This window comes from Calidris pugnax, unplaced genomic scaffold (assembly GCF_001431845.1).
Source record: "Calidris pugnax isolate Ruff unplaced genomic scaffold, ASM143184v1 scaffold18, whole genome shotgun sequence".
In the NCBI taxonomy this organism is placed as follows: Eukaryota; Metazoa; Chordata; class Aves; order Charadriiformes; family Scolopacidae; genus Calidris; species Calidris pugnax.
Window position 1 is genome coordinate 15,981,094 of NW_015090812.1, and position 27,083 is coordinate 16,008,176.

Here is a 27,083-nt window from a genome sequence, read left to right on the forward strand (position 1 = left end):
AATAACTTTGTCATGTGTACTGTTCTTCCAGTCTTCTGCTGGACCCCACTGTTAGGACTGTCATTTTCTGTATTGTGTCTTCTGTCATGAAATGCTGCTCCTGTTCCCTGGGCTGCTGCTTTGGAGCTGGTGTCTGCATTGTTGGAAATTTCTCTATTCGGTTTCCAGAAAACTGCTGTACCAGAACTGAGGTTTCTGGTTGTCAAAACTTGCATGTGATCTTCATGATCATAGTGGTCCTGGTGACCATCTTTTACACTGTGGTATTCCATGATTATTTTTTTTCAATTCCTATATTTGAAAATCCAGTTCAGTGTTGAAATTAACCGCATGTTGTTTGCATCCTGTCCTTTCCATGCAAGGAAACTTTCCTCTTCATCTCTTGTTTGATGTCTTCATCATAGGTCTTCTAATCAAAGAACCTTGACAGGATTGTTTCTTACCTTGGCCATTCTTTTGAAGAGCCCAGTGTTGCTCTTGTGTGATACCCTTTTATGCTTCAAGTCTATTCTTTGTATACTTTTTAAAAGTTCTTGTTATCTCCTTATTCTCCTACATCCATATTGTAAAAAGAGGGACAGGGAGAGAAATCCACCCGCTGGCCACTCTAAAACAATCATCTTAGAAGTTACATGAACCTGTAGCATGTCCCTTTATAATAAGGAGGAAAAAAAAGACCTTATTTCTTAGGCAAAAAGTTACTACTTGATGAAGTTATGACTATCTCTGATTTTGGACCATTTAGAACTTCCTAGGTAGAATGATGTTTATGATAAAAAGCTGCTTGGATGTTGCTCGAGAAGCACCATAGAGGTTGATATTTTCTATCTGTATATCCCGGGACTGTTTGATCAATGTATTAGTGAAGGTGTTCTAAAGTTTACCAGTTAGGTAGGCAGACTTTGGTATCTTTTTGGGTCAGGTTTGTGAGACCTGTTATAAATAGATATAGAGTGGTTTCTGGGGACATTTGAATCCCAAAGCTTTGGTTCTAAATACCAGTTCACAGTCTTAAGCTTTCTCTGCAGTTTAAATATTCTAGAGACAAGGAACCCAAAGAATGCATCTTCTGGGAATAAACTACTTATCTGCTTGTGTTTTTGCGCTCTGTAGGCATCATAGAGTCTTTCTGCAGCAATTCAGTGGTGTGCTGATGTTCTTGTTTTCTGTGGGGTTTTTTTGTGTTTTATTTTTTAAAGCCATCTGGGAAGATGGGACCAGTGTGGCTGTCAAAATCAACTAGCATCAAAATTAGCTCTGCATGCCGTCCTGGATTCCTCTGATGCCACATCACTGGAAAAGAGTGTAGTCGTTAGGATCTTCCCCTTGAGGGCAGTAACTTTTTCCTTAGTTTGAGAACTTGAAAAGTGCATTTTTCTCTGAAAAAACATTTGAGGAAAGCAGCTTTTTTGTTTGGTGTTTTTTTGTTGTTGTTACTGTGGAGAGATCTGTTCAGCCTGAAGTAGTGTGCTGAATCCAGCTCTGCCAGGTTAGCCAGGAGCAACATAACTGTCTCCACAGGAATGGAGTGTAACAGTTCTCTGTAGCTTGTCCCCAAGAGTCAGGGACAGTCAGAAGTTTTCTACAGGAGTGTGGGAAGTGGTCCCTTTTAGAAGTGCACTCTTCAGCTACAATTCATCATTATGCCTAGCCTAGACAGGAGAGGATTCTAATCTTTCCTTTTCTATCAGACTTATAAAAAGGCTTCAGATATCCTTGTGAACCATTTACAGAGTAAGGCCACCTTTTGTTTTCTTTTGTTAGGAAACAATGCTCTCTATTTGGCCACATGAAACTTAATATAGCTGTTTTCCCTCTCTAATATCTACTGATGAGCGTGTATTTGAAGTTAACCAGCTGAAGTACTCTTAACTCTGTAATTAGCTTATTTTTGTCTGTCTTTGGAAATTCTTGTTCCTGTGCCCAAATGTGATACTTGGCCGAACGCAAGGAAAATGTCACTAGAAGCTTTGCAGTCAGGAGGTCTTTCACACTTTTATCCAAAAAGGAAAGTAGATGAGTACAATTCTGGAGAGCTGCACTAATCCGTATTGAATTAAGGTTTGGATGCTCAGTCTTTTATTTCACAATGCTTTCCATAGATGTTGGCATTGAATTGGTTTGAGGACACACTTTTCTGTATGTTGGGTTTATTTATGAAATGGTTTACTGAATTAATGTTGGACATGTTACCTACTCAGTGAAATACTCCTTGGTGTTCTGTAGCCACATGGTGCTCGACAGTAATAGCGGACCGTGCAAAAGTGGCATGAGTTTTAATTGAGATGTGGGGTTTTCTTGTTTTCATAGGGCTCTGATAAGTTATGATACCAGCTTTCTATGTACTTGATCCTATGGGAATCTACTTCTAAAAAAGCCAAACTTACATCTTAAAGAAGTTTAAATACTACCTCAGTCATGGGGTTTGTATGTGACTGGTATGTCTCTCATTAGACTGTAAATTGATTTGGCTCAGTAAATATTACCATTTAAGTGCTGTAGGTTGGACATTACAAAGTACATGAATAAAATTATCCTGGGACTTGGAATAACATGGTCTTGAAGAACTCTGCTTTCTTTGTATTACTTTTTTAATCTGAATTTATGATTTTTCTTAATTTTAGAATAATAATGAAGCCAAGTTTTTGTTTAGTGGTATTTGCTGACTGTTTTTGCAGCTTTCTAATTTTTCAGTGATTTGTAGGCCACCTGGAAGACCCTACCTGAAAAATGTAACTGAATTAAAAATACTGACATTTCTTTTTATAAGTAAGCAAAAAACCATGAGGGGTCTAGTACTCAATGTTCAGATCAGACTTCCTCTGGCTGATGTTTGAACATGAGAGGAGCTTTAGCAAAGAAGCTCCTAATACTTCATGTTGCTATTCTTTATTGTTTAATGATTATTCCTAGTTCTTAAATATCTGAAACAAGTGAAAGCTGAGGTATCTCTTTTACTGAATTACCGTATGAATAAGAAAATGTGAAACTAGAATGCCAGCGTATTTAAAATACTGTCTGAGAAATCTGCTTGATAATTTTACTAGACCAGCAATGGAATGAATTTTAGGCTAGTCAATGTAATGCTAAATTTTTTTCATGTCCTGAAGACTTTGTCTTTTTGATAGAATTATTCAGAGCGAACAAAGACTGTAAATAAAAAGAGAGGGAAACTTCTTTTCAGAATCAGTTTTAATTGGGGAGAAAGAGGAAGCAGGTGTAGTTCTTAAAAACATGTTGGAACTTAACCATGTGACTTCAATTTACTGAATGTTGACATTAAACTAAGGTTTGTGCGTAGTGTACTTTGGCTTTTTCTCAATACCATTTCTGCTTTCATTAAAACAGTTTATTGGGATCCCAGTTTCCAGTGTGCATAAAAATGAGGTGTTGCTAATTTAAAATCAGATCTGTTTTGATTTTCTCGCCAAAAAAAAAAAAACCTGTTAAAAAGCTGTAAAAAAATACCATAGCATTTCTTAGTGGCTGCTCTTTCCATTCACTGAAATTATAAGTATTGTTATGTTTGAAATAAATATCAAAGTGTTTGCTTTCCATCTTCTGTTTCAGGGTGAAAATCCTTTTGAAATTAACGATCAGGCTCAGGAACAGCAGGCAGAAGAAGAGGACAAGGCTGAGGAGCCAGCTGAGGGGGAGGAAGAAGAAGAGGAAGAGGAGGAAGAAGAAACTGAAGAACAAACTGACTTCACCTTAGACCACACTGAAGATAACTAAGTGCAAGAAAATGAAAATATATTGGGGGGGGAAAGAACAGCTTTTTATTTCTGCTCTAAAGTGGCTAAGACTTTTTAATAGTCTCAAATGAAGTTGTTGAAGACTCCCCACCATATGCATGCATTCCATTCCATGGAGAACTTGTTTATATAATTCCTCTGTGTCTCTGATTTTTGTTTAAAATGAAATTAAGACTATTTTAGTTGAGCTTTTTATAGCAAACTGACTGTTAAAGCTGATTAAAACATTGTGTTGTATATTTTTTTAAGCATTCTATTTTTTTGATGTGTGTATTGAAAGTTGGATATAATAATAATTTTTGGTCTAATCAATTGAAAAGAAAGGCGGGTCTGTGGGGTAAATATATTAAATGCTATATGGCATAAGCTTATCATATTTACCTCTTAGTACAGAATGAGTAACTTTAAAAATTGTGCTGTTGAGTGTGGCTGTTTTGGGGACTGCATTGCACTCTGTATAATAGAGTATGTGTTATAATATGCCTTGTAGCTTTTTGTGATAAGATGTACCAGTTTGTAGCAATAAAAACCTTAAGAAATATTGCTGTTTAAAGTGTCCATAGTTAAGTATTTCAGGTACTTACCTGTGCCGACTACCAGGTTGGTTTCAAGTCAAATCGTGATTGATACTATGATTGAAATTATCTAGTATTTTTAGTTGCATCTTAGTGACTCGTGTTACTTGTTGCTGATTCTTGATGCATTCACCTTCCACTTACCAGAACAGATAAGTACTTTTGCATGTGCGAGGGAAGCACGCTTTCAGTATATTTACATGCTGTGCACTGTTGTCTGTCTTAGAAACTATATATAATTATACTTGGGTTTTTTTCCTCACAGTTCCTCCTAACCTAGTTTCTGACTAATGAGAGCTGATGTCTGATTTAACTATTTTTAAGTACAGCTAAGTAATTTGCATAATTTTTCTCCAAAGGTGGTATCTTAACATAAGTAACTGTACAATCTCTTGTGGACATTATGGGAATTTTTTTTTTCAAAATCTCATCGTACCTGTAATCTGTGTACCTTTCTGTTGGTGAACCTTTGTGTTAATTTGTAGCCATGGTTGTATGTAGGTGCAATAAACAGTGGACAGAGATTAGGGAGAATTAAAATACTTCTAATCTCAGGTGCAGACCGATTTGCTTTTTCAGTGATCTTTTGTAGAATTGGGGAAAGCATGCAAGTATTATGGAGTGAATACTTGATTTAGATACTAGGCCACCAGAAAGTCTAGTAGCAGTGCACTCCAAAGAATGCTGTGTTGTGGTCACTTAGCTGTTGCCTTTTAGTGTAGAAAATACAACATTGTGAGGAAAGAGGGAAGAAACTGACTTTCATGCCTTGGCCTCTTTTTTCCTATATGGCTTGTATTTTTTCTATTTTAAGAAAATCAGCATGACATAGACTTGATTGTTGTGGGTTGGCTTGGAACTGAAAGCATGGGTTGGTTGAAAAATGTTGGTTGAAAGATGTTGATGGGTTGATTGAAAGCCTGCAGCTGGTTGAACAGTATTTCTTTTGTGTACGTAAGCTAAAGATAACAAGATACTTCCTAGATCTCTAAATACTCATTCTCCTGTTCTCCATCTTAAGGCTAGGATTAAGATTTGTATTTGCATTACTTCTAAAGTATAATCTCCCCTTCTGCCTTACAAGCTGGTCACTCAACTGTTATGTGTTCTATTTGTAGATCTCTTCCCCTACAAGAGGAAAATGCTGATCTATTCCCAGAAACAGGAACTGTATCAGTGTTGTAGAAACTGGCGAGAGCTTTAGCATGAGAACTTGTTTGCAGTAGTTAAAAAAACTGAGATGCTGCCCAAATTTCTGCAGGTGGTGGGTTTTTTGTCTATGGTTCCTTTACTAGTTGAAGAGAATTAAATTGCTTTTGTCGCCACAAAATAAGCCCTTGAACCGAAGACCTCAATACTTTTGTTTCCATTGCTGTAGTAATTTTATCCACTATAGCCTCAGGATCTTTGAGCTCTGAGTATTCTTGCCTTCACTGGTAATTTAAGATACATAATCGATTTCTTACGTGTACTGACAGTTCTCACCTATAAACTGTGTTAAGTGATAATTTAAACCTAGATGATGGATATTTTTGGGAGGAGGGGAGGCAGCTGGTGTTTATAATGGACAAAATTACCCTTTTCTATAAGCTTAGAAGGAACTTTCAATGGAGTCCTTGGGTCCCTTTTGTACCTGATGTTAAATTAACTTCCTACATCAGTAACAAATTATGGAAATAATTTCAGAGGGAGTGGTGGCTGCCCATTCCAGATGACACAGATTCCTGGTAACCTTTCCCCCCCCTACTCCCAGTTACTCCAAACTGAGTGGAGATTGCATTTGTTTGTTTCAGAATCTCAGAAATAAAGTCCACAGTTGTAGGCAGTTCTGGATGAAGGTGCCTGCCGGAGTATACAGGTATATTTATTTACACATCCCTGCTAAGATACCTTTCCAGTTCACTTTGCATTCACAGAAGGACAGCTATGTGCTGACAGCTTCCTGACTGTTAGTAAGTGTTGATTGCAGTAACTTGTGCCTTTCCTTAGATCATTTTCTGAAGAGCCTTCTTGGAATGTTGCCTACCCCAAGTGATACACTTTGTAAAACCACAGACAATTTGGGAGCATGGTTGTATCCCTCATCCCTAAAAACCAGGTTAACTAAAGGAAGGATTAATAGAAAACTGGGCTTGAAACGTAGTTGGTGGTTCGCAGTCTAGATGATGACTTGGTTACTAATGGTGGTTCTTGGAGAGTCAGTTGATTAGCAATTGGATGTGGTTTAGCAGCTGGTGGGTATAGGTCCTATCCTGGAACCAATATTGGGAGGTCTGATACAGAATTTTGTGGTGGTAAAAAGTGGCATCAGGTTTTATTAAACTATCAACTATTTCAGGATGTTTAAAAATGCCTCCTGGGGAATAAAAATGGTTGTCCTACGTTATAGGCAAGATCTTTCTCTAATCCTGGTCCAGTGCATGAGCTGTAGAACATTTTAGTGTCTTGAGTGTGAGAAGGTGTCGTACCTCTGATCTGAGTAACCAGTACTGCATGGAATGTTTCAAGTGAGGACTTACTTTGCACAAGAATTGCAAGGATTTGACTTCCACAGTAATACTAATGATATCTTATTTCTGTTGGAAACACCTTGCTGCATTCCTAATCTTTTTATGGGACTGTGCTTAATGGTGTCTTGGTTCATAGTTGTTGTGCTGAAGAAATACATGCAACTTGTCTCATGTTTTAACTACCTCTTTCTGGAGTCAGAACTTAAATCTTCTTGCTCTGGGAAATGTTGAAGAAATACTCTGTCATTTTTTGTTTGTGTGGATTTGTTTTGTTTCTTTAGAGTTGAACTTGCAAGGTAGCAAGTACAGTACAAAGAAGTATGATCCTTTCAAATTATACATAGTGAATAACTACCATATATGTGTGTTCTTATGTGTATTGCAGGCCAAATGCACTAGACTTTGTATACATTTGTATGCAGTTATTTTTTGCTACAATAACTGTAAAACAATTAAAATCACACCCATGTAATATTTGGCTTGTTCTCATGCTATGCAAAGGATTGAAATCTTGAAATGAGCCTGTAGATTCTCTTGCTTTCGCTTTACCTGTAGTTAAGAATAATTTAAATCAGAATAAATTGAATCAATTTTCAGCTTGCTGAAATATTAGTCTTCTGCCAACTGACTTCTTAAAAAAAAAAAATCAAGCTTTTCTTTAATTGCCAATTTAATGTTCCAATATTTTTTCAGATGCTGAAATGCTTCCTGACCTTTTTAAGAAGCACTAAAATAGAGGATCCAGAGCTTTTCTTCAATTGGTTATCGTCCTTCACTAAATGAAGTCCTCACCCACGTGGCTTTTAGGATGGTAGGGAGGAACTTTATTGTAAGGAATGCCCATAACCGTCAGAGTTGAGTCTCTCCTAGATGCTTCCTCCCAACTTAAAGCAAGGAAAGGCTTGGTCCCATGTACCATGTGCAGGTTTAAAGCCTGCATTGAAGTCCCTCAAATCATGCAAGAGGATGGCAATTTTACATCAGGTTTGTTGGCAATGAAGGTTTGTTCTGAGTTAAGTATAAAAATCAATAATGTATCATCTGTTTAATTTGTTTTTAATTTAATTTCTAAAATTGTCCTAAGCTTTTAGGCTTACAATATTGTACTTGCTTTTAAAATAACTATAACTGTAGTAAGTCCTGCAGCTCATTTCAGCTGTCTAAGCAGATTTGACTGGTTTTAAATACAGCTAGCCAATGAATAAACCTTTCCGTATAAATAAAAATGTGTATAAACCAAAGTCCAACATCTAAAACAAAAGAGCTTCTGATCTGTTCTACAAATCTAAGCCTTCCTCATCCCATCCTTTGGTACTTCAAAGCTGATGCCCACAGGAAAAGGAATAAATACCTAGAGGGTGAACTGAAGCATCAAAATCTGCTGAGGCAAAAACATAAAAGAGAAGGCTGTTTAACAAGACCCCAAGACCCCCTACTATCCTGTGATTCTGATTTAAAACAAAGTTCTACCTGTATGCAGAAGTGTGGGGGTTTTTGTGTTTGTTTTTTTTTCAGGATTGAGGAATACCAAGTGTTATGGGAGAACAAGGAGTAAATAACCTGCTTGCCTTTGGTCTCCCGCAGGTCAAACTTTTGTGTCTTCATTCCAAGTGTGCCTGTTCTTTTATAGAGACTTGCTATCTTCACTCCTCTTTACCCCATACATCTTCCTCATGGACTCTAGAACATGTGTATTCCAAACTATGTCTGTGTATGAAGGGTTCTCTGTATACCCAAAGCTACAAAGGTAAGTCAAGAATGTTGGGAGCTTTTGGAGGGTACCAGAAAAGCTAAGAGTGGATAATATGTTGGCAGGAGGAATGCATGCATTGTGAATAAGCACAACCTACTGCAAGTGAATATTTGTCAAAGATTAAGAGAAGAACAGCAGTATGGACTTAGAAGAGCTGCTCGTGTGTTGATGTGCTCCATTTAAAAAGAGCATGTTCGTCAATGTACAGTCCTTTTCAATCTTCTCACTTCAGAAAGGGCATCAAATAGATGTCTTTCATCACCAGCTAAATGACGTTGTGGCCCAGATCCTTTTATTTTATTTTGTCATCAGTATGTAAGGTACCATTAAACCATCGATTGGCAAGATTCCTTCAAGAGTTCCTGTAAATCAGTAGTCTTCTTTCCGCTCTGAGATGACTGTAGTGTGTCAGAGCCTGTTTAAAATGTCCCAGAATGTGAGTGTGTAGCTACTACACACGTCGCAGTGAAAAATTTACAGTTGCCTTAAGATCTAAGTATTCTTTATGTTGTCTGACTTATACTCTGTGTTGCAGGCATCCATCTGGAAGCTGATGGCTCTGAGGGAGGGGACTGTGGTGGCAGATCAGCAATTTGTGTAGCACGCAGTGTTTTATCTGGAGTACGGTGGCATACTCTGTTAAGACCAGAGGTTTATAAGGCTGGAGAGGACCACTATTCTGTAGTCATCCTGGCTAATGTTATCTGTCGTTTGCTTGCTGATCAAAAAGTCTTTTTGTGGGGCGAGAATACGTGTTTTAGAAAGCTAATTTATTTTAACTGTTATTATTCAGGTGAGGGTGAATCTTACACAATCTCACCATATTATTTTAAAAGCCTAAATAAAACTGATTTCATCATTACAGTGTGGGGCTCCATATGGAATTGCCTTGCTTTTCAGCCTTTGTGTTTATCATTGTAACTTTTTGTTTCTGTTAGTGATAAATAACACACTTGTTAAATGCCACAGTAAACAACTTAAAAAATGGGGGAGGGGAGAAGGAAGAATCCCGTTGGCTACTTAGCAGTCTGTGATGCTATGTGGGTGTCTCCTCCCTCAAAAGGCTGGCAAAACTGAAGTTGTGAGAGCCGAGTTCTCTGTCAGACTCAACCATAGGTTTCCCAACACGTGCCTCTTTTCTGTGTTTTCCTTTGTAAAAAGTGAATGATCAGCTCAGGTGTTGTGAGGCTGTCAGTGTTCAAGTAGTGCAGTTGACTCTGCGGGGAAAGAGCTTTCCAGTTTAATTATTGGTAGTGTTGATTACAGTAAAGTTCAGCATCAAACAAGGTGGATTTGCCATCTATAACTGTGAAGGTTTGTCTAGTAAGGAGTATGGTCCCCTTCCCAGAAGGAGGAGTACTTTGGATTGTGTTACGCTAGTTCTCTATGTGGTAATGCACAGAGTGCGAGGTGGGGTCAAGCAGGGCTGAAGGTCTTGATGTGTTTATTCCTTAGAGCTTCTTGTTCAGTCTTATTCTCTGTCGGTATCATGGGGGCTACTAGAGTCATTGGGATGGAGTAATCTCCATGGCCCGTCCTTCCCCTTGCCCTGCAGACATCTCCTGAGTGTCTAGAACATATGAGCAGATTTTGTATTTCTCCTGAGTTTCCTTAGGACTGTGTATAGGAGTTAGGGTCAGGTGAAGTTGCAGGCCAATATTGCAGCAGTTCCTGGTGAAAAGACTATGCAGGATCTCTAGAGTGTCCCAGTTCTGAGTACGACTGACTGAACACCCTCTTGATAGAACATGATTGTTGTGTGAAATAGTTATATATAAAGGACGTTAGCCTTCCTACTTATGCGTCCAGTCTTTAAACACTGTTATAAATGTTTTTCAGTGAAGGGCTTATTTCTGCCACTGAAATTCCTTTGTACCTTTTGAAGACTGTCAGTAGTATGATGTTAAATAATGTTGTGTTATGTACAGCAATTATAACTTAAAAAATACACTTCATTCCATCTACTGCTTGTCTGAAGGTAAAACCTTCTGTAGGCTGTACTGTTACAGTGTGCAGCAGTCCTAACACTGGAGTTCTCAGCCCACCGTGTACCAAGGGGTTAATTTGTTTCCATCACTGGGGATTTGAATTTCTTGTCAGTGCTGAGGTCACTGTCACTGTTAAATGACAGATGTCTTTCTGAAAATCCCTTGCATCTTTCCTTGTGATGTAAAGTTCAGTGACTGCAATAACAGGGTGTTGTTCTTTAATAACTGTTAAATTTATTCTTTAGAGAATTTACAAAGATGTCCTATTGCTCTGGGAGAGCTCCCTCGACGCCGAACTCTGCATTTTCTTTTTGCATAATGCCTACAGATTTAGAGCCACTGTACTCCCAGTTGTATAGCTTCTGTATCCCTGGTTCAGTGCTGCTGAAATACTCGTAAATCTCCTTTCTTCTAGTGGCTTTGTGCAGCAGCTGGGGTATGACAATAAGGTCCCTGATCTATAATTCCAGACAGCCCCTGAGGGTGAACAGATCGACCAATCCTCATCCCCAACGTAAGCCTGGGGAACTCGCTGTCCCTGGGAGGTAGTCGTCTAATGCTTTCTATTTGTATTCTGCATGAAACTCTTCTTGATGCTGGACCGTTGTTCACTTAGAGAATTATCCAGTGCACAGTATATAAACTCCCACTAGAGATTGAATGCATGTAAATAAAGCATGCCTTAAGTCTAGCATAATGTAACTTTAAGTGAGAAGAAATAGACTCAATCTAAGCACCTTGTAAGGCTGCATTCACTGCTCAGATCTGCACAATGCAGTCACAATCTGCATTTCTATGTCACACGGATAAGAGGTAAGGAGGACAGCTGTATAGGTTTTCTAATTCCAGGGATTTCCTGGCTTTTTATTGAATTTGATGAGAATACAACACTGACTTCTTAAAATAACAGCTGTTTTTGAAATAGTCTTGTGAAATAGCAACACTCATGTTTTAACAGAAAGAGACATAGTTTGAAAAATGTGATTGATTGATTGACCTTTATGCTACACTTGCCTCAGGAAAATGTTACTTTATACTTGGTGTTTTCACACCACCCAAAAGCCTGCCAGGCATTTCAGAGTACAGACAGAAGATGATCCCTGCCCTACAGACTTTGCAGCCTCTTTGTAATCTCTAGCTGTGTTCACTTCAGCTATATTATTTTTACAACTTTCATGTCTGTATAGCAGCATTGACATATATTTTAACTATAAATTATTTAGAAAGAATCTGCTTGAAAGCTAGTACTCATTTTCTCATAAACCTCCATCATCTGTTTTAAACTTTGAGATTAATGAAGTGTAAAGGGCTATTTTTAAATGCAAGGTGTTACACAAATGTTACCAGCCTTTGATTACACTGGGCTTATCCAAGCAGTTTTAATGCTGACACAATTGTCAGACTAATTTCATTTTCTGCTGCAGCTTTAAAGGAAATTAAACTCCTTCAGTTTAGTGATTTGCTATTTGCCAGAAAACTCCATTCAGTATATGGTAAACAATTTGTGTGTTTGATAGAAGTAGTTTGCTCTCTGCAAAGTCCCCAGTTCGTTGAGACCAATGGTAAAGTTTCCATTGACAGCAACACAGCCAGTGCAGCACCCAGCCTGTTTTAGTAAGAACAAGTGTTAGACACTTTACCAACACTACTTTACAAAACTGATAGTTCAGAGTATCACAGAATTGCCTAGGGTGGAAGGGACCTTTCAGATCATCTAGTCCAGCCGTCAACCTAACACTGACAAAAAGCCATCACTAAACATATTGCTAAGCCCTATGACTGCCCTATGCCTACCTGTCTTAAATACCTCCAGGGATGGTGCCTCAACCTCTTCCCTGGACAGCCTGTTCCAATGCTTAATAACCCTTTCAGTGTAAAAATTTTTCCTAATATCCAGTCTAAACCTCCCCTGGTGCAACTTGAGGCCATTTCCTTTTGTCCTATTGCCTGTTACTTGGGAGAAGACACCGACACCCACCTTGCTAAAACCTCCTGCAGAGAGTGATAAGGTCTCCTCTCAGCCTCCTTTTCTCCAGGTTAAATGACCCAAGTTCCCTTAGCTGTTCCTCGTAAGGTTTGTTCTTCAGGCCCCTCACCAGCTTCATTGCCCTTCTCTGAGAATGCTCCAGTGACTCAATAAGAAGTTCTTTTGATGTTATAGAAATACAATTCCGTACATGCTCTGTGAAAGCTAATTCATAAAGAAAAGATGAAACCTTAATGGAACAAAACTATTTTAGTTTTAATCTATAATTTCACATTAGTTCCTGGAGTGTTTGTTTAAGAACTGGTAGTCTTCTCTCCAACTTCTCCAGAAAGGTAATGGGACGCTGGTCTATCAGAAGAAATAGGAATAGCGGATTGACAGAGGACAAACCAATGGAAATTCAAAGTCGCATTTAACTTGTATTTCAGTCTCCCTTGTGAAGTTATCTACACTTACAGCCTTTAGCCTGTGCTTCCTCAGATGGCAATTTAGGAAGGCAGTGAGAAAATCCTTTTTGAAGCTTATGTGTCTGTGTCCGTAGAGACTCTTACTATTTTTTTTTTATTTTAAACAAAAGATTCAGTTGCCCAAATTGAATTTGGAAGCATATAAATTCATCCCTAATAAACTTGGATTTGTACTGAAAGAGTTAAAGATTATTAAGATGTAGCAGGTTGTTGGAATTAAGGTGGGGTTTGTTATCAGATGATCTAAATAAGGGATATTTTGAGCTCAAAGTTAATGTAAAGTAATAGTTGTCTCTTTAGTTTTGCTTAATTGCAGAAAAACTCGATAAGCACAAAGTCCTAGTGAGTGTAAGAACGTGTATGTAAAATAATGTTCAGAGCATCAATGTTTTGTGCCAAAGCACTGTGGTTTGCTAATTACTTTTATGTGAGGGCCAAGCAATGTGCTTACTGAGAACATGGACACTAGTAAGTGTATGATGTCATTAATGTAGGCTTGGTTAGCTAAAATGAACTTTGCATCAGCATTATTTTTTATTTGTTCTGTCCTTACTGCTTTCAAGGTTTCCTTTATCTGGAGATTCTGATTTTTGGGATGTTAAATATGGCCAAAATAAGGAAAGACCTTCTGCAAACAAAACTTGGCTGCTTCCATTTCATAGATTTGTCAAATGATCAGAGTTTCGTTTTGTGTTTCTTACAAAAAATGCTCAGAAAGATTTTTATCAAACTAGTTTAATACTGTTATACAGTTGGGGTGTTTTTATGGTTCAGAATGATTTTCAAAAAAGTCAACAAGCATTTTAAAATGAGAAGATTTTTAAAATGTAAAAGATATCAATTAACATAGGAAGTTTTAAATGCAGCAGGATTTTTTTGTGAAAGCTTTATTCTTGCACAGAGGTGTTACTTCAAGCAGAAACCAACAACTTCCTGCTTTGCAGAAGTTGTGTCTGTCAGAATGTGAATTTTGCCTGATACTTTTCTGGATGCTGTAGGCCTTACTATTTTCTCTCCTCTATAAATATTTACTTAGTTTCCCTGGCAGTACACTGAGGGAACATGACAAAATCGGAGGCAGCCAAATTCTACATCTTTGATAGAATACTATATTTTCACTTCCTCTTTTGCTTTATTCTGGGTGTCTTTTGTTCTATTCAGAATCTTTTGTGTCTCAAGCCTGTGGAGGGTGCTATATTGTTACCCCTATTGTGGTACTTTCTGCATATTTGTTGTGTTAACCAAATGGGTAAATGAAGATTGACTTACTTTGCCTTCTGCCTCTCTGTTTCTTCTTCCCCTGTCACATTTGTTTTAGCAGTCATGATCTCCACTTTCTCATCAAAGTGGTAAGGATATTTTATACAGGACTGATTTCTTCTTTCCCCCCTGTTTTCCCCCCATTTTTTCATTCACTATTTTTTTCCAACCTTTGAATCAATGATAAACATTGCTGGAAGCATAAGTACGGACAGAGAGGCAAATATTTATCTTTAAAAGAACATGTGAAAGGAGTTATCCATTCTTCATCTCCTTAAACTTTTTTCCTAATATTTTTAAAATGGGAACTATATTTAAATCCAGATGCAATTATGGAACAGAACACTTAAGTTCAGACAGGTCCAACTTCAGTGTACCTTTCATATTACAGAAATGAAAGTGCCTGAGATTTTTAAATAACTAAAGATACTAAAAATGCAAAGCAAGAATGCAAGGTTGCCTGAGCACTTTCATTTTACTTCAGACCACTACTCACTGCCTGTAAGAGATTTTTAACTGTGTAGTTCCTGGGACCCATGGTGTTTTTCCAAATGGAGCTTGGCCATGTTCCCCCCCGCCCAAGATTATTGTGGATTTTCCTTTCCTAGTTTAAGAAAAATAATCCTAATTATAAGGGTCTTCCCCGTCCGTCCGTCCCCCCCCCCCCCCCCCCCCTTCACATGGCTTGAAAGATTATCTTGGCTAATTGAAATTATGGAAGAGATACTTAGAACCATTAAAAACAGCTTGGACTGTATATCCCTGCCCTCTTCCCACATCCCCCCCCCCCCCCCCCCCCCCCCCCATGATTAAGTCAATGTCCATCCTTTACAAAGCTCTTTTGGACTTTATTGGCAGGCTATCGTAAGGCTAAGCTGATTAGCCTTTTCTCACCTTACAGTTAAAAGTATTCAATTGCGGACTGTTTGTAAGATGTTTCTTTATTGATATTCCCTAGCAATATTATATTTCTACTTTTGGTCTTGTTGAACTTGGCATGGTGGCATACAGTTGTGATGATACTAATAAAAAATCCTTAACTGTGCTCATAAAACTTCTTATGTTTGTTCCTTTCCTCTGAGTGGGTCAAAAAACTTCATAAAGCCCTTCACAGGAGAACAGAGTTCAGTTTGCTTCGATTCCATCAGTGAAGATATAATACTTTCTTAAAGTGATAGGGGTTAGGTCCTTTCCATTGACCTCCCAGATTGGAGAGCTTTTGTGAGTTGGGGAAAGATTGCTTCAAAGAGTTTTTGTTGTGGTACTTCTGGTTTCTTAGTTGTTTCACTGCTATGTGGGAGCATTGGTAGTTAGCAAAACAAAACAAACCCAAACCAAAGCAAAACCCCAAAACCTCCTTGAATATATGGTGGTACGAGAGGGAGGTATTGCTTTAGAAGTGACTGAATAGGGGTCAGACGTTCTCTGCTTGTATTTAGGTCTTCCAAAGACTTCTGATCTCTTACAGAAATTAATTTGGTTAGACTTCTCATTTGGAGAAGGGAATTATAAAAGTTCATAAAACAGTATTTTGAGATTCCAACAGAGAAACTACCACAGAAACGCATCTTTTGTTGCTACTGTGACTTAATAACCCTGGGACTTCTGTTTAAGTAAAATGCCTACTTTCTACCTGTGTTCTTTTATGAAGAAGGTGTTTTCACTTAACTTCTTTTCTATGAACAAAGGAGGTGCTCATTCAGTGTTTCAGTCCTTGTATTTCCAAAGTGGGTCTCCCTGGTTTCCATTCAAAAATTGTTATTTTGTGGCATGTGAAACTCATCTGGTTTTCAGTTTCTCTTGAAAGCCTTCTTTATTATTATTTTTATTCCTGGGAAGCTCACAAAAAAAAAAAGAATTGTTTTGTTGTTTAAAACAAACTCAAGATTGAAAAAAAACCCCAAACACAACCAACAAAAAACAAGACACAAACCAACAAAGTCTGAACTGCGGAGTTGGTCTGGCTATCTGTCTTAAGGCTTTATAATGGAGCCCACTGGTGTAGTTTCTGTACAGCAGAGTGGTTAATAAAATGAGATCCCAAGTGAACTTCTTGGAGGCTTTTTATCCTCTGCAGTGGTAGGCAGCAGAGCCTGGTGTAATCCTGAGATGATCAGTGGTGATTTGTTGGCTTTGCCAGAGCGTACAACCTAGAATGTCACTGAGAAAAGGCCTTGCTCCCTCTCACTTTCTGGATAAGCATGTTCTCTTCTTACATCTTCATAAGCTGTCCAGAGCAGGAGCTGTCTCTCTTGCCTATAAACTTCTCATAAATTTTGCTATTAACCCTAGTGGAAGATAACTTTTTCTCTCTGTGCAGTTTCCTTGATTTTAGCAATAGTTGGATCTGAAGGGTTGTTAATGTTACTGGAATAACACATGTTGGAACAACTATCAGTGGGGTCTCCTGTGCGAAGGAGGGCTTTTCTCAGAAGAGAGGAGTAAATCAAGGGTATATGTAAAAGGGTATACTCGCCTTGTTTTCTTTCATACTAGCTTTCAAAATCAGAGTAGAATTAACAAAGTGGGTCTTGCTTGTCTGTTTATTTTCCCAAGATGCAAATGCTTTGCAACGTTCTAGAGTTAATGACATACTCTAGATGTCTGACCTGGTGTGCTATAGCGTGTGGTAAAAGTAGCCCGAGTAATCTCTCTTGGTTTAGGATTTCATTAAAATGCAGTGGGCCTTCACTGTGTTCCATGAATGCCTACTTTTGGCTGATGGCTTCAGTTACCAAAAGGCAAGGTCACAGAGGGTAGTAAGTATCTCCTCAGCTTTTAATTTCATATAAGCAAAGACTGGTTTATCTTACTTGTATTTAACCATCCTGGTATTAAGGCTGTTGTCTTGGTCTCTATGTTATAGAACTGAGGACATGGGAAGCATTCATTGGAAGCTCTTACCACTGTTCAGTGAGAGGGTAAGACGGGTAGGCTAGTGGGGTTTGAAAAAGGGTTGGTTTGTTGATATATTTTTATTTTTTCCTCTGGTGTTTTAATTAAGTGGGCATTAAGAGAAACCAATGAACAAACCACAGGTTTAAAAAGGAGGGATAAAACTCTGTTGCCATCTAAATAAGTGTTTCACTTGAGTGCAGTAATGATTGTGCTGATCCTGTAGTCACTGTAAGTGTTTAGCATAAATACAATTTGAATTTCTGTTGGAAGAAGGAAGGTAAGGAAGAGAGGTTTTCTTCTTTTGTTTCAGCAATTGCAGTCATGGATGTTCAGCACTTTCTAGTGCAAGAATACGAAAACCAGCCGAAGCAGAGGCTCAGGCTGACTCCTTCTAATTTCTTTCGTAGGTCTTGCCTTTCCTAACAGAGGAAAAAAAAAAGCAGAGTGTCTGAGGAATAGAGCCTGTGAAAGGAAAGGGACTGTTGTACCCCTGTGAGAGAAAGCAGAGGTAGAAACATGGCTGTTCTCTTGTCCTGTGTGCACTGAACACTACTTAACAGAAAAGAAATGAAGTGGCTTTAGCCTGTAGGAAGCCATGCTGGCAGCCCCAGAATTGGATGATTAAATACGTGGGTGATTTTGGGGCAGTGAATTCCAACTGAATATAATTAAAAGCCTTTAAAAATCATTCTTCCCATGGTGGGTTGTGCACTCCATGTTTACTCATAAGCAATAGAGCTGATTGGCTGTTTTTTTTTTTGTATTTCCCAAATAGTTCTATAACATTCCCTCATTTAAACTCAATAAATGGGGACAATAATTGTGACTCTGATTTTCTGCTTGATCAGGACAGATTATGTAATTGTAGCTGAATTCTGAGCTTTTTAATATTCTGTGAAAAGCCTGGGACTTTGGACATAGTTAGGATTTTTTTCTGTCTTCTCTCACAGTCTGGAAATTGACAGGTAGAGGGCAGCAAAGTTCTATTTTTTTAAGTAATGTTCAAACCATTTTTTCTTGACGTGTGTTCTTATCGAGCTAAACAATGATTATGTCAGTTTGATACATTGGTTGATGCTCTTTCTTAATGATTCAAAATTAATATAAAATTTTCAATTAGGAAAAAAATATTTTCTAAAATGCAGATAAATTTAAAAGAACCTTGCCTGCAGTCCAGTTAAACTGGTTGTGAAGTAGCTGCAACACAGGAAAAAAAAAAAACACAAACATTTGCAAAACCAATTGAAGGACAGCTTCTCAACATCAGTAGTGAGAAACCTGTGCTGGTTTGTGCCAAAATCTATAATTACAGACTGCATGCTGAATTGTATAAATTGAAACAAAATGAAATCACACACAGATCTCTCCCACTTAAGGAAGAAAAAAAATGAAAGGGAGTCTTGCCTGCGGCTCTGGATTGATTTTTGGATAAATGCCCCATCTTTGCCTCATTTATCTTGCAATGTGAAATTATTCATATTACTCAGTGGTGACACTCTATTCCCCCGTGATTTCTTAAGTGTAGTTATGAAATGATGGCATTGAGTTTGAAACCAGTTACTCCTCCAGCTTCAGTGTGTGAGCTGTAAACATTTCACAAGAGGAACGCAAAAGGCATTAAAGCAAAAATGCAAGTCTAAGTGGAAGTTAATTATTATGAATTCATCCAAAAGGAAATACCCCATGCAGTACTTTAGCCATTAATAATGAATGTTGATCATTAGTGCAGAAAGTAGAATTTACTTCGTTAAATGCATTGGAACATACGTTTTATCTTTTAGGGTGATTATAACGTGCTGTTTAGCTAGTAGTGCTGCCAGGTACTAGTATTGCCTATTACTCTACAATAAGCATGCAATGAGCTTGGGGGACAGTTTGAGCTCAAAGCCCTGGATTGATAATGAAGATCAGGGTCTGAAGCTGGCAACAGTCATGGTTTACTGTGATGTTCTGTACTGAAACGTATCTGCCAAAAAAAACCCCAAAACAAACCCAAAAACCTCTATTTAAATGATCTGGCCCATTTTCAGAGTTAACTGTCATATTGTGTAGATTCATTGAAGACAGAGAATTGTGTAGGTACGTGAGAACTTATAGTGGCTCACCATCTCTGAAACGTTCAGATTTTCTACAGCCTGACTGAAGCTGTCAGATTAGGGGTAGTTGCTCGGTCTTGTCCTCTCAGCCCTCTGTGTGCATACGTGAAACCCACACTTACAGCCAGGTGCAGGTTTCTTTCACTTACACGTCAGGTAACTATTAATTTGGCTTCTTTGTTCATAATGGATTAATAAAATGTGGGAAGAAAGTTTACACAAAATGAATGTTTAAGCTTGAAGGTAGTAAACACAAAGATGCTGTCTGTCCTTTGCTTATTTCAGAGTTGGAAAATATGTTGCATGTTTAAATTGGGAGATACTATTAAGATTCCTTTTATTTTTTAATATTTTCTGTTATTTTTGTAGGTTTCTATCAAAGTACTAATACTGTTTTAAACATATTGCATTAATCTTGTCTCGTATGTACTGGGGTGTTCACTGTTGCCAACAGGTGCCCTTTTTGAATACCATGGAAAGCACATTTTGGCTTCCACATTGTTAGTCTTACTGTGCTTTAGCATTTGGATTGTGGTTTGTTTTTCTTCTTGCTGTTTGTTCATTCATTACTTTAGATTTTCATTGTCTTTCCTTTGTATATCATTCCTCTTGCATCTCTCCCAGACAAAATCTTGAAACGCTTATTCTGGCTGAAACCATGACCCCAGATTATTGCAGGCACTTTGAAATATCTCCTGCTTTGTCTAAACCAAGTTTTCCAGCATGTGAAACCCCATCACATCTGGATGAATGAGTCTTAAGTTGTGTCTAGGTAACGTTTTTATTTTAGGTTTTAAAGTCTCATTGTTTATGTATGGGGACAATTTCATATAAGTTTTTAGCATTATCAAAAATAAATACACATTTGTAAATGCTGTATTGTCATCTGATGATTTAAGTGTTAGAGTAGTAGATATTTAAATATTGGAATAGTGAGTATTTAAGTATTAAAATATTTATTGCATGTTAACTCCTTTTGCAGATCCAAATATTTGTCACTTATACGAGAAACCACAAGAAATGTAGTAATTTTGTACATAATGCAGTTATTAAAAACCAACAATCCATAAATCAGAAAAATAACAGTACCTACTGGGTTTAATTGTATTGTGAAGTTATGGATATCTGAAACTGTAACAGCATAAAGCAGCTCTAAGCTAAATTGGCCATTTTAATTTCTACTTGTTAACATTTAGGAAATATGATTAATGAATTTTTAATGCATGTGTTGTTTCTGCATTTGGGGTTTTTTTGTTTTGTTTTACAGAAGGGAGAGAGGAGGTTAAAGCAAGACTTGAAGCATTGCTGCTTTGAATCCAAGGTAGGGCTGAGACGCGTTTTTGTGATCAAATTGTATCACCTAAAAATAAGCTGAATTGAAAGACTGAAGCACCTTTTACTATGTAGCATCACAAGAGCATAGCTACTATAATGTGCAAAATATTGCATTTTTCATTGGCAAGCTAAGTCTGTAGTGCTGCTGGTAAAAAACAGATTGACATTTGGTCATTATTTCTTATCAAGGGTGTTTTACTTGTAATGCTATTTGACAGCTATATTCTAGGTCTGACAGCATTGAACCAGCTTAATTCCCACTGAACTGCTCTAAATACGTGGTATTGCAATCAGTTTAACAACCCCTGGAGGCAATAAAATCTCTCCTTTGAACACACACAGGGGGAAGAAATCTAAGATTTATAAAGGGCAGCAAGTATTCAAGATAGGGGCAAAGTTTATGTGTGAGCCTATAATTGATGTTTCCTTTGTTGGAAAAGAAAGCTTGAGGATACTTTAAGAATTAATCTTTAACAAGTTCTAATCTGCACTAACAAGATCTGCTCGAGATGACTGAGAGAGAGGTATGATACCAAGAATTTTGTCAGATTCAGCCAACGATGGAAATTCAAAGGTGCTGTGTAGTTCAGGAACGTTTTTGAGCAGATAAGGAAACTTCACAATTAGATGTGAAATCTGCTGGAGCTCTCTGCCGCAGGTGGATGAGTGCAGAACTTGTAACCTGGGCTGCTTCTTCTCTGCCACGTTTCCACGTGAGTGTTCCTATGGCTGCAAGCACTTCCCATTATCTACTGAACATACAGATAGGTGGGAAGGTACTTTAGGTTTGTCTGCACCTTTCGTTCTTGCAACATGTAATTTGGCAGATCAGGTAGTGACAAAACAAGGGTAGATGCTGATGAGCTTATTAAATAGTGTCTTATCTTCCAAGGGATACCCAGTGGTTCAAAAAATATCATATTGGGTATCACCCTTCAATAAAATGTAGCTGCTTCTAGGGTGAAAGATGGTGTCTCTCTAAGAGGATACACTGACAGACAGGATTTAGGAATAGCAATATAAATACATTTTATTTAATCACATTTGGCAAATATCCTTTTATATCTTTGTTCTGCTTTATGTCCAAAAGACATCAAGAGAAATTTCTTAAAATGCAAGTTGCAGCATTGTTGCAGCAAGGTGACAGCCTTCTCTGGATTAACCAGTACATCTTTCATTGTCCCCTGGGACACAGAGGTCTCTTGTGTGATCAATGTTCCCCTTGGTCTGCTCTAATTTATAAGATCTAAAGGAAAGTGTGAGGGTGAAGACATGATCGTGGTCTATACATAAAGGGAAGAAGAGACTGGGCCAGCGTAGGATGCTGACAGGGCAAGGTTGTACTTGGACTTCAGTAACTCTCGCATTCCATCCAGAGTATTATGCAAAAATATAAAACCTGCCATCATTGTGTAATTTAATAAGACACTATTAATGCTGTAGGAACACCTCATTAAGATGTACACAAGAATCTTTTCCTTGCATATCTAGAAAGAGTGCTATGGAAAAGGTTTTCAGAGCATTCGTGGCTTCTGTTTCCAGGACCGTATGATGCAGGGTTAAAGCATAATTGTCTAAGAGAAGTCTTTGTGTACTGCTCTTACACCTGTAAAGCATCGGTCGATATGGGGAGCTTGGGGACAGTCTTCCTAGTGAGGGGGTGAAATAGCCCTGTTATTGAAAAGGGCAGGAAATCTCACGTTAATCCCAGCTTGTGAGAAGAGCTCTAAACATGGAGAAAATGAGCGTGTTTTCTCTGATACCAGGAAAAAATGGATGCTGTCATAACATTGAATTGCGAAATTGTATGTTAGGTGGTATCTGCTATTGCTGTGACAGGCGGTGGAAACTTGAATGGGTGGCTGTCAGACTTTCCAGGCAAAGATTCAAGTGGTGTGCAGGGGTTTTGGTGGACAGTATTCCAGCAGGAGCAGCCAGTTCCTGAATGGGCTGTTTTCCTTGTTCAGTGCTGCCATAGATTGATGCAGACAAGACAAGGTTCTAGTAATTTTCCATCTGGGTTTTTTGGTTGGTTTTTTTGTTTTGTTTTGTTTTTTCCAGAGGTTACAGAAAACTTCTCTGAAATAATTTGTCTGTCAAAAATATTTCCTTCTAGCTCTGGTGTAGAGATCATCTTGTTTAAGTAATCATGTCCTGTAGCATTTTTGTTGCAATAGTTGAGATTTGGGGCTGTCAGTCTGCCTCAGTACTGATTCATTTTTCTCCAGAAATGAAGGTAGCTGCCTTCTTAAGGGTTATATTAGCTGGCACTCCCATTCCTGCACAAATTCAGTCAACTATTTGTCATGGCAGGATAGATGGTTGCAGGTCTGTTGCTGTAATTGTTTGCATTTAATTTTTCTTAGTCAACTATGAATCTGATAGTCCAGAGAAAGGGGCTTTACAGTATTAAAGAAAGAGGCCACTTCAGCATGTGAGCAATAGCTTCTGTTTTAATATGGAAAAGGGGAAGAAGCCAGATCCCTTGTGCCTGCAGTGAGCAGGCAATTGCAAAACAGTGTTTCTCAACAATTAAACATGTAACAAGGTACTAGTAAGATGCCACAAACAGCTGGGTGTAGGAATATGAAAATTATCTTTGCTCCAACTGATGTCAATAGAACTCTGAGAGTTTTCATCAGGTGAGAACCTATCAGGTGTTGATATCTCTTCAGTTACATTTAACAGGTATTGTCAAAAAATATTGTATTCAAAGGTTTGACTGCATTCCAGCATGCCCTTGGCCACTGTACCATTCCATTTGAAAACCTTTTTTTCCCTCTACTGTCATTTTTGGTTTTGCAGACCTTTAAGTTGGTTAGTTAGGGGAGTGTTTTCATTTAGCTCATATGCCTGTTGCTGGGTGTAGGTCTCCCATGTAAGCCCAGCTGATAAAACAATCTTGATTAAATCATCACCATGATTGTCAAATACAGTCTGTAACACAGCTGATTTCATTTGGCAAAACAGGCTACCTGTTTGCTTTTTTGACTCCTTTTTCAAAATTATTTTTTAGTGCTCATAGTCTACTTTCTGTGAATAATTTAGTGGTATAGTTCTATTCGTAAGCCCATTCATTATTATAAAATGTATTAGATTATTTTCTTCTCTTTCTATTTATGAAGCATTGCAGATAGTAAATAATTGAGACTTAAGTGAAATCTCTTTTCAATCAAGTGCAGTGCCTTTGCTTTTCAAGCTGTTTTTCTAGTAAAAAACCCAGACCTTTTAAAACCAGTTGTCACAGTGTTTATTGCCAATAGAGACAAACTTTAAAACTCCTGCCAATATAGGCTAGTTTTAAAGAAAGAAACTTTACTGCCCCCTTCTCTAATATTACAGTAGAAGTACAGTTACCCCTTCCATGCCCAGTAGTTTTGCTTTATCCACACAGCCTACAGGAGCAGACTGTTCCTTTCTGCTTGACAGTAACCTGTATTAGCGAAGGCAAACTGTGGTACTGATATAAAATTTACGGTAATGTACTTTTTATAATGCAATACTTGTGTTATTCCAAAAGATTTTGTAATCTTATACTTCTTACAACTTACATAGTCAAAAAATGGACAAAAAAAACCCAAGAGATTTTTAACAGGCTCTCTACTCAATGTGAATGAGGAAAGTTCTATCCTAAGTAATTAAAAACAAATTAAGTAGAGGCAATAAATCTTTCACTCGTATATGAAGGTTTCAGCAGGGTGAAACTGCATCTCATTGGTCATAGAATGAATTATAAATGAGACAGTGAATCTAGTGGATCATTTCAAATGACTAATCTTAGTCAACCAGGTAAGTGAAGATGGCTATAAATTGGGTTAATTACTGTAGCTTGAGTTTTAGCTCAACAGCTCTTAATTTCAACTTTCAAAGGCTACACAAACCAATTTTGTACTTTTAGATTATAATGAGCAGTCTTTATTCTTTAATCAGTTCATCCAGTATCTAGCTGTCTACTGTAACATTCCTTTGAAGTCTAGAAAGATCTAACATAATTGAAGAAATGTCGAACTACTTGACTCTCTCTTTTTTAATATAAAGGAATTAAACATTAATCAGACTTGTGCATCTCAATTAAGCCAATTAAAATTATCACAGAATGCAGTGCACAGAGCAATAGGTAGCTTTAATGTTTGAATACATTATCAACTTTTACCTCATGTTCCTTATTTAAGGTATTTGTTACTCAAAAAGGGAACACATGCAGCCCATTAAAGAATGCTACCATTGTTTAAAAAGAGTTTGACTAACTTCATTCACTTCGTGTAATTGCCTACATTTATGCACAAGATATGTTAAAATTTGTTGCATTTAGTTAAAAGTAATACCATGGATTACTTTAGGTTTTCCTCCACCAATCTAATTTCCATATTTTTTTGTGCTGATTGGGATTTTTTGTAAGAAAAATATTATACACTATATTTGAATTAATTTCTGTCACAGGGAGGTATGGCTTAGTCTTTACTGGCTGAAGTATATACGCAAAGTCCATATAATTACTAATAATTTGTAACAAGTGTTAATTGATAAACAACTCCCTCTGGTAGCTTAATTAAAGCTGTAGGATAGCACGGCGATTTACAACTGGGATTGATCTCAATTAGTCAACAAAATCTGTGTAGCCTGTTCAAAGAAGAAGGAGGAAATTTAGCCTAGCGAGACTTTGGGGATTTTGTCTTGTAGTCTTTTTTTTTTTTTTTTTTTAAAAAATGCAGTCGGATGAGCTTTTAGCGGTGCCTTTAAGGATATGAATAAACAAGCCAAGGTGATGTGTGTAAGCACCTGGGGAGAAGCGAGATTCGCTATTCTTTTATCATTTGGACTGATAGTAAGAATATAATCTATGAGTACTTGAAATTGCCCTGGTGGAATAAAAAAAGTGTCATCTCTGTTTAAACTAGATCACAGACTGGCTGCAAACAGCTGCTGAAACATTAATTAATTTGTTTGCAAATAAATCATGGATATGTACTAGCTGAAAATACTGATATAAACAAGCATGAATGTTGTGCTTCTTAGATTACCTATGGATCCCTGGTTTGCCTTCATTTTTTGAGATAACTTTATATGTACCAGCAAAACCAACGCAGGGACCAAATAATCTGGAAGAGCTGGCCTTTTTGTTAAAGTTGTCCTATAGATACATCCATGTGCTGAAATGCAAATCAGTTTCAGTGCTTTAAAAAACACACATCCATTTTACATTTGTGTAGGACTGAACCTCATTTAAGAAAGATTTGTTAATCAAAGAGAATGAAATATTTTGGTGGAGGCAAATGAATGTGGGTTTAACAAGTTTGCAGCTAAAAATAAGGCTCGATGATTTCAGCTGTGCAATTTATGTTCCTCTGCATCTTGGATGCTCTTTTGCAGCTGCGTGTAGCATTCCTCTATCAATTCTGCATTACTTGGTAGGAAAACCACCTGCTTTTCTTACAACATCAAGGATGCTGTTTATTGTCTATGGTTTGTTTAAGGAAACAGGCTAAAAGCCTTGTAGCTTTGCTGACCTGGAGCCCAGGCACGTGTGCCCGAGCTTGCACTCGTGACAACACACAGGCATCCTCGGGGCCAGCCTTACAGCAGTTACGGTGCTTCTCATTGTAAGGGCAGAGCCGTGACTCTCCAGCGCTGCCCCGGGCTCGGCAGACGAGAGGCAGGGAGGAGGAGGAGGAGACCGCAGGCCTTGCCCCCTTAACATAAGCTTGATTTTTTTCAAGACTGGGAAAAAGTAAAGGTTAGATTCTGCCAAAGGATGAGAGTTGCATATGTAATATTAGTATCCAAAGGCCTCCCTGCATTGTTCGTAACAATCCTTCAAGTGGGAGGCTGCTCTGTACAAAACAGACGTGTTTGTGGAGGTTGGAGGACATGGCCAGGGAAGCTTTCATGGCCTATATTCTGCATTCTCAGAGAATGCAGATGCATCACGGAGCTTCTGGGGCTGGCTCTCTTACATACGTAGCTTTTTCTCTGTTTTTTTTAAAAGGTTTTGTTTTGAATCTTTTCTAATGTGGCAGGTGTCCTTTTTAGTCTTTGGAAAATTTAAGTGTTTGCTAACAAGGTTTTTTTTTTTTTTAAAGGTTTTGTTTTGAATCTTTTCTAATGTGGCAGGGGGAAAATTTAAGTATTTGCTAACAAGAAAAACCACATTCTCACATGGAAAAATAAAAACCCTGGGGAAAAAGCAAAAGTATTTTATTGAGAAGCTAAGGCTGTGACTTGATGATGATGTGAATTTGATTTCATTCCTCCTTCCGGGTCTTTATTTTTGTACAGTAGCTGAACTGTCATATGAAAGAAAGGGTCTATTCCAAGGCAGATCCTACTATCCAGGCGCTCTTGTCACTGAAGGGAGGTTTTCCGAAGTTTGGCTAATAATTGTTTGAGCAGTATTGATCTTTGGGTAATGATACTGCATCATGCCTTAAGATCTTCTCTGTCTTCTGTAGGTAGTGGAAG

The 27,083-nt window shown here is 37.8% G+C and overlaps 1 protein-coding gene across 2 annotated transcripts in view; it reads left to right on the forward strand.

The window, feature by feature from the left end:
* The window catches only part of ZNF326 (zinc finger protein 326), a 29,783-nt gene extending 25,487 nt beyond the window's left edge, over window positions 1–4,296 (forward strand). For both annotated transcript variants that reach the window (XM_014939148.1, XM_014939149.1), the window contains one exon: window positions 3,571–4,296. In XM_014939148.1, the coding sequence (XP_014794634.1) occupies window positions 3,571–3,735 (165 nt within the window). In that variant the 3' untranslated portion in view covers window positions 3,736–4,296. The remainder of the gene's footprint in view (window positions 1–3,570) is intronic.
* Window positions 4,297–27,083: the final 22,787 nt, after the last annotated feature.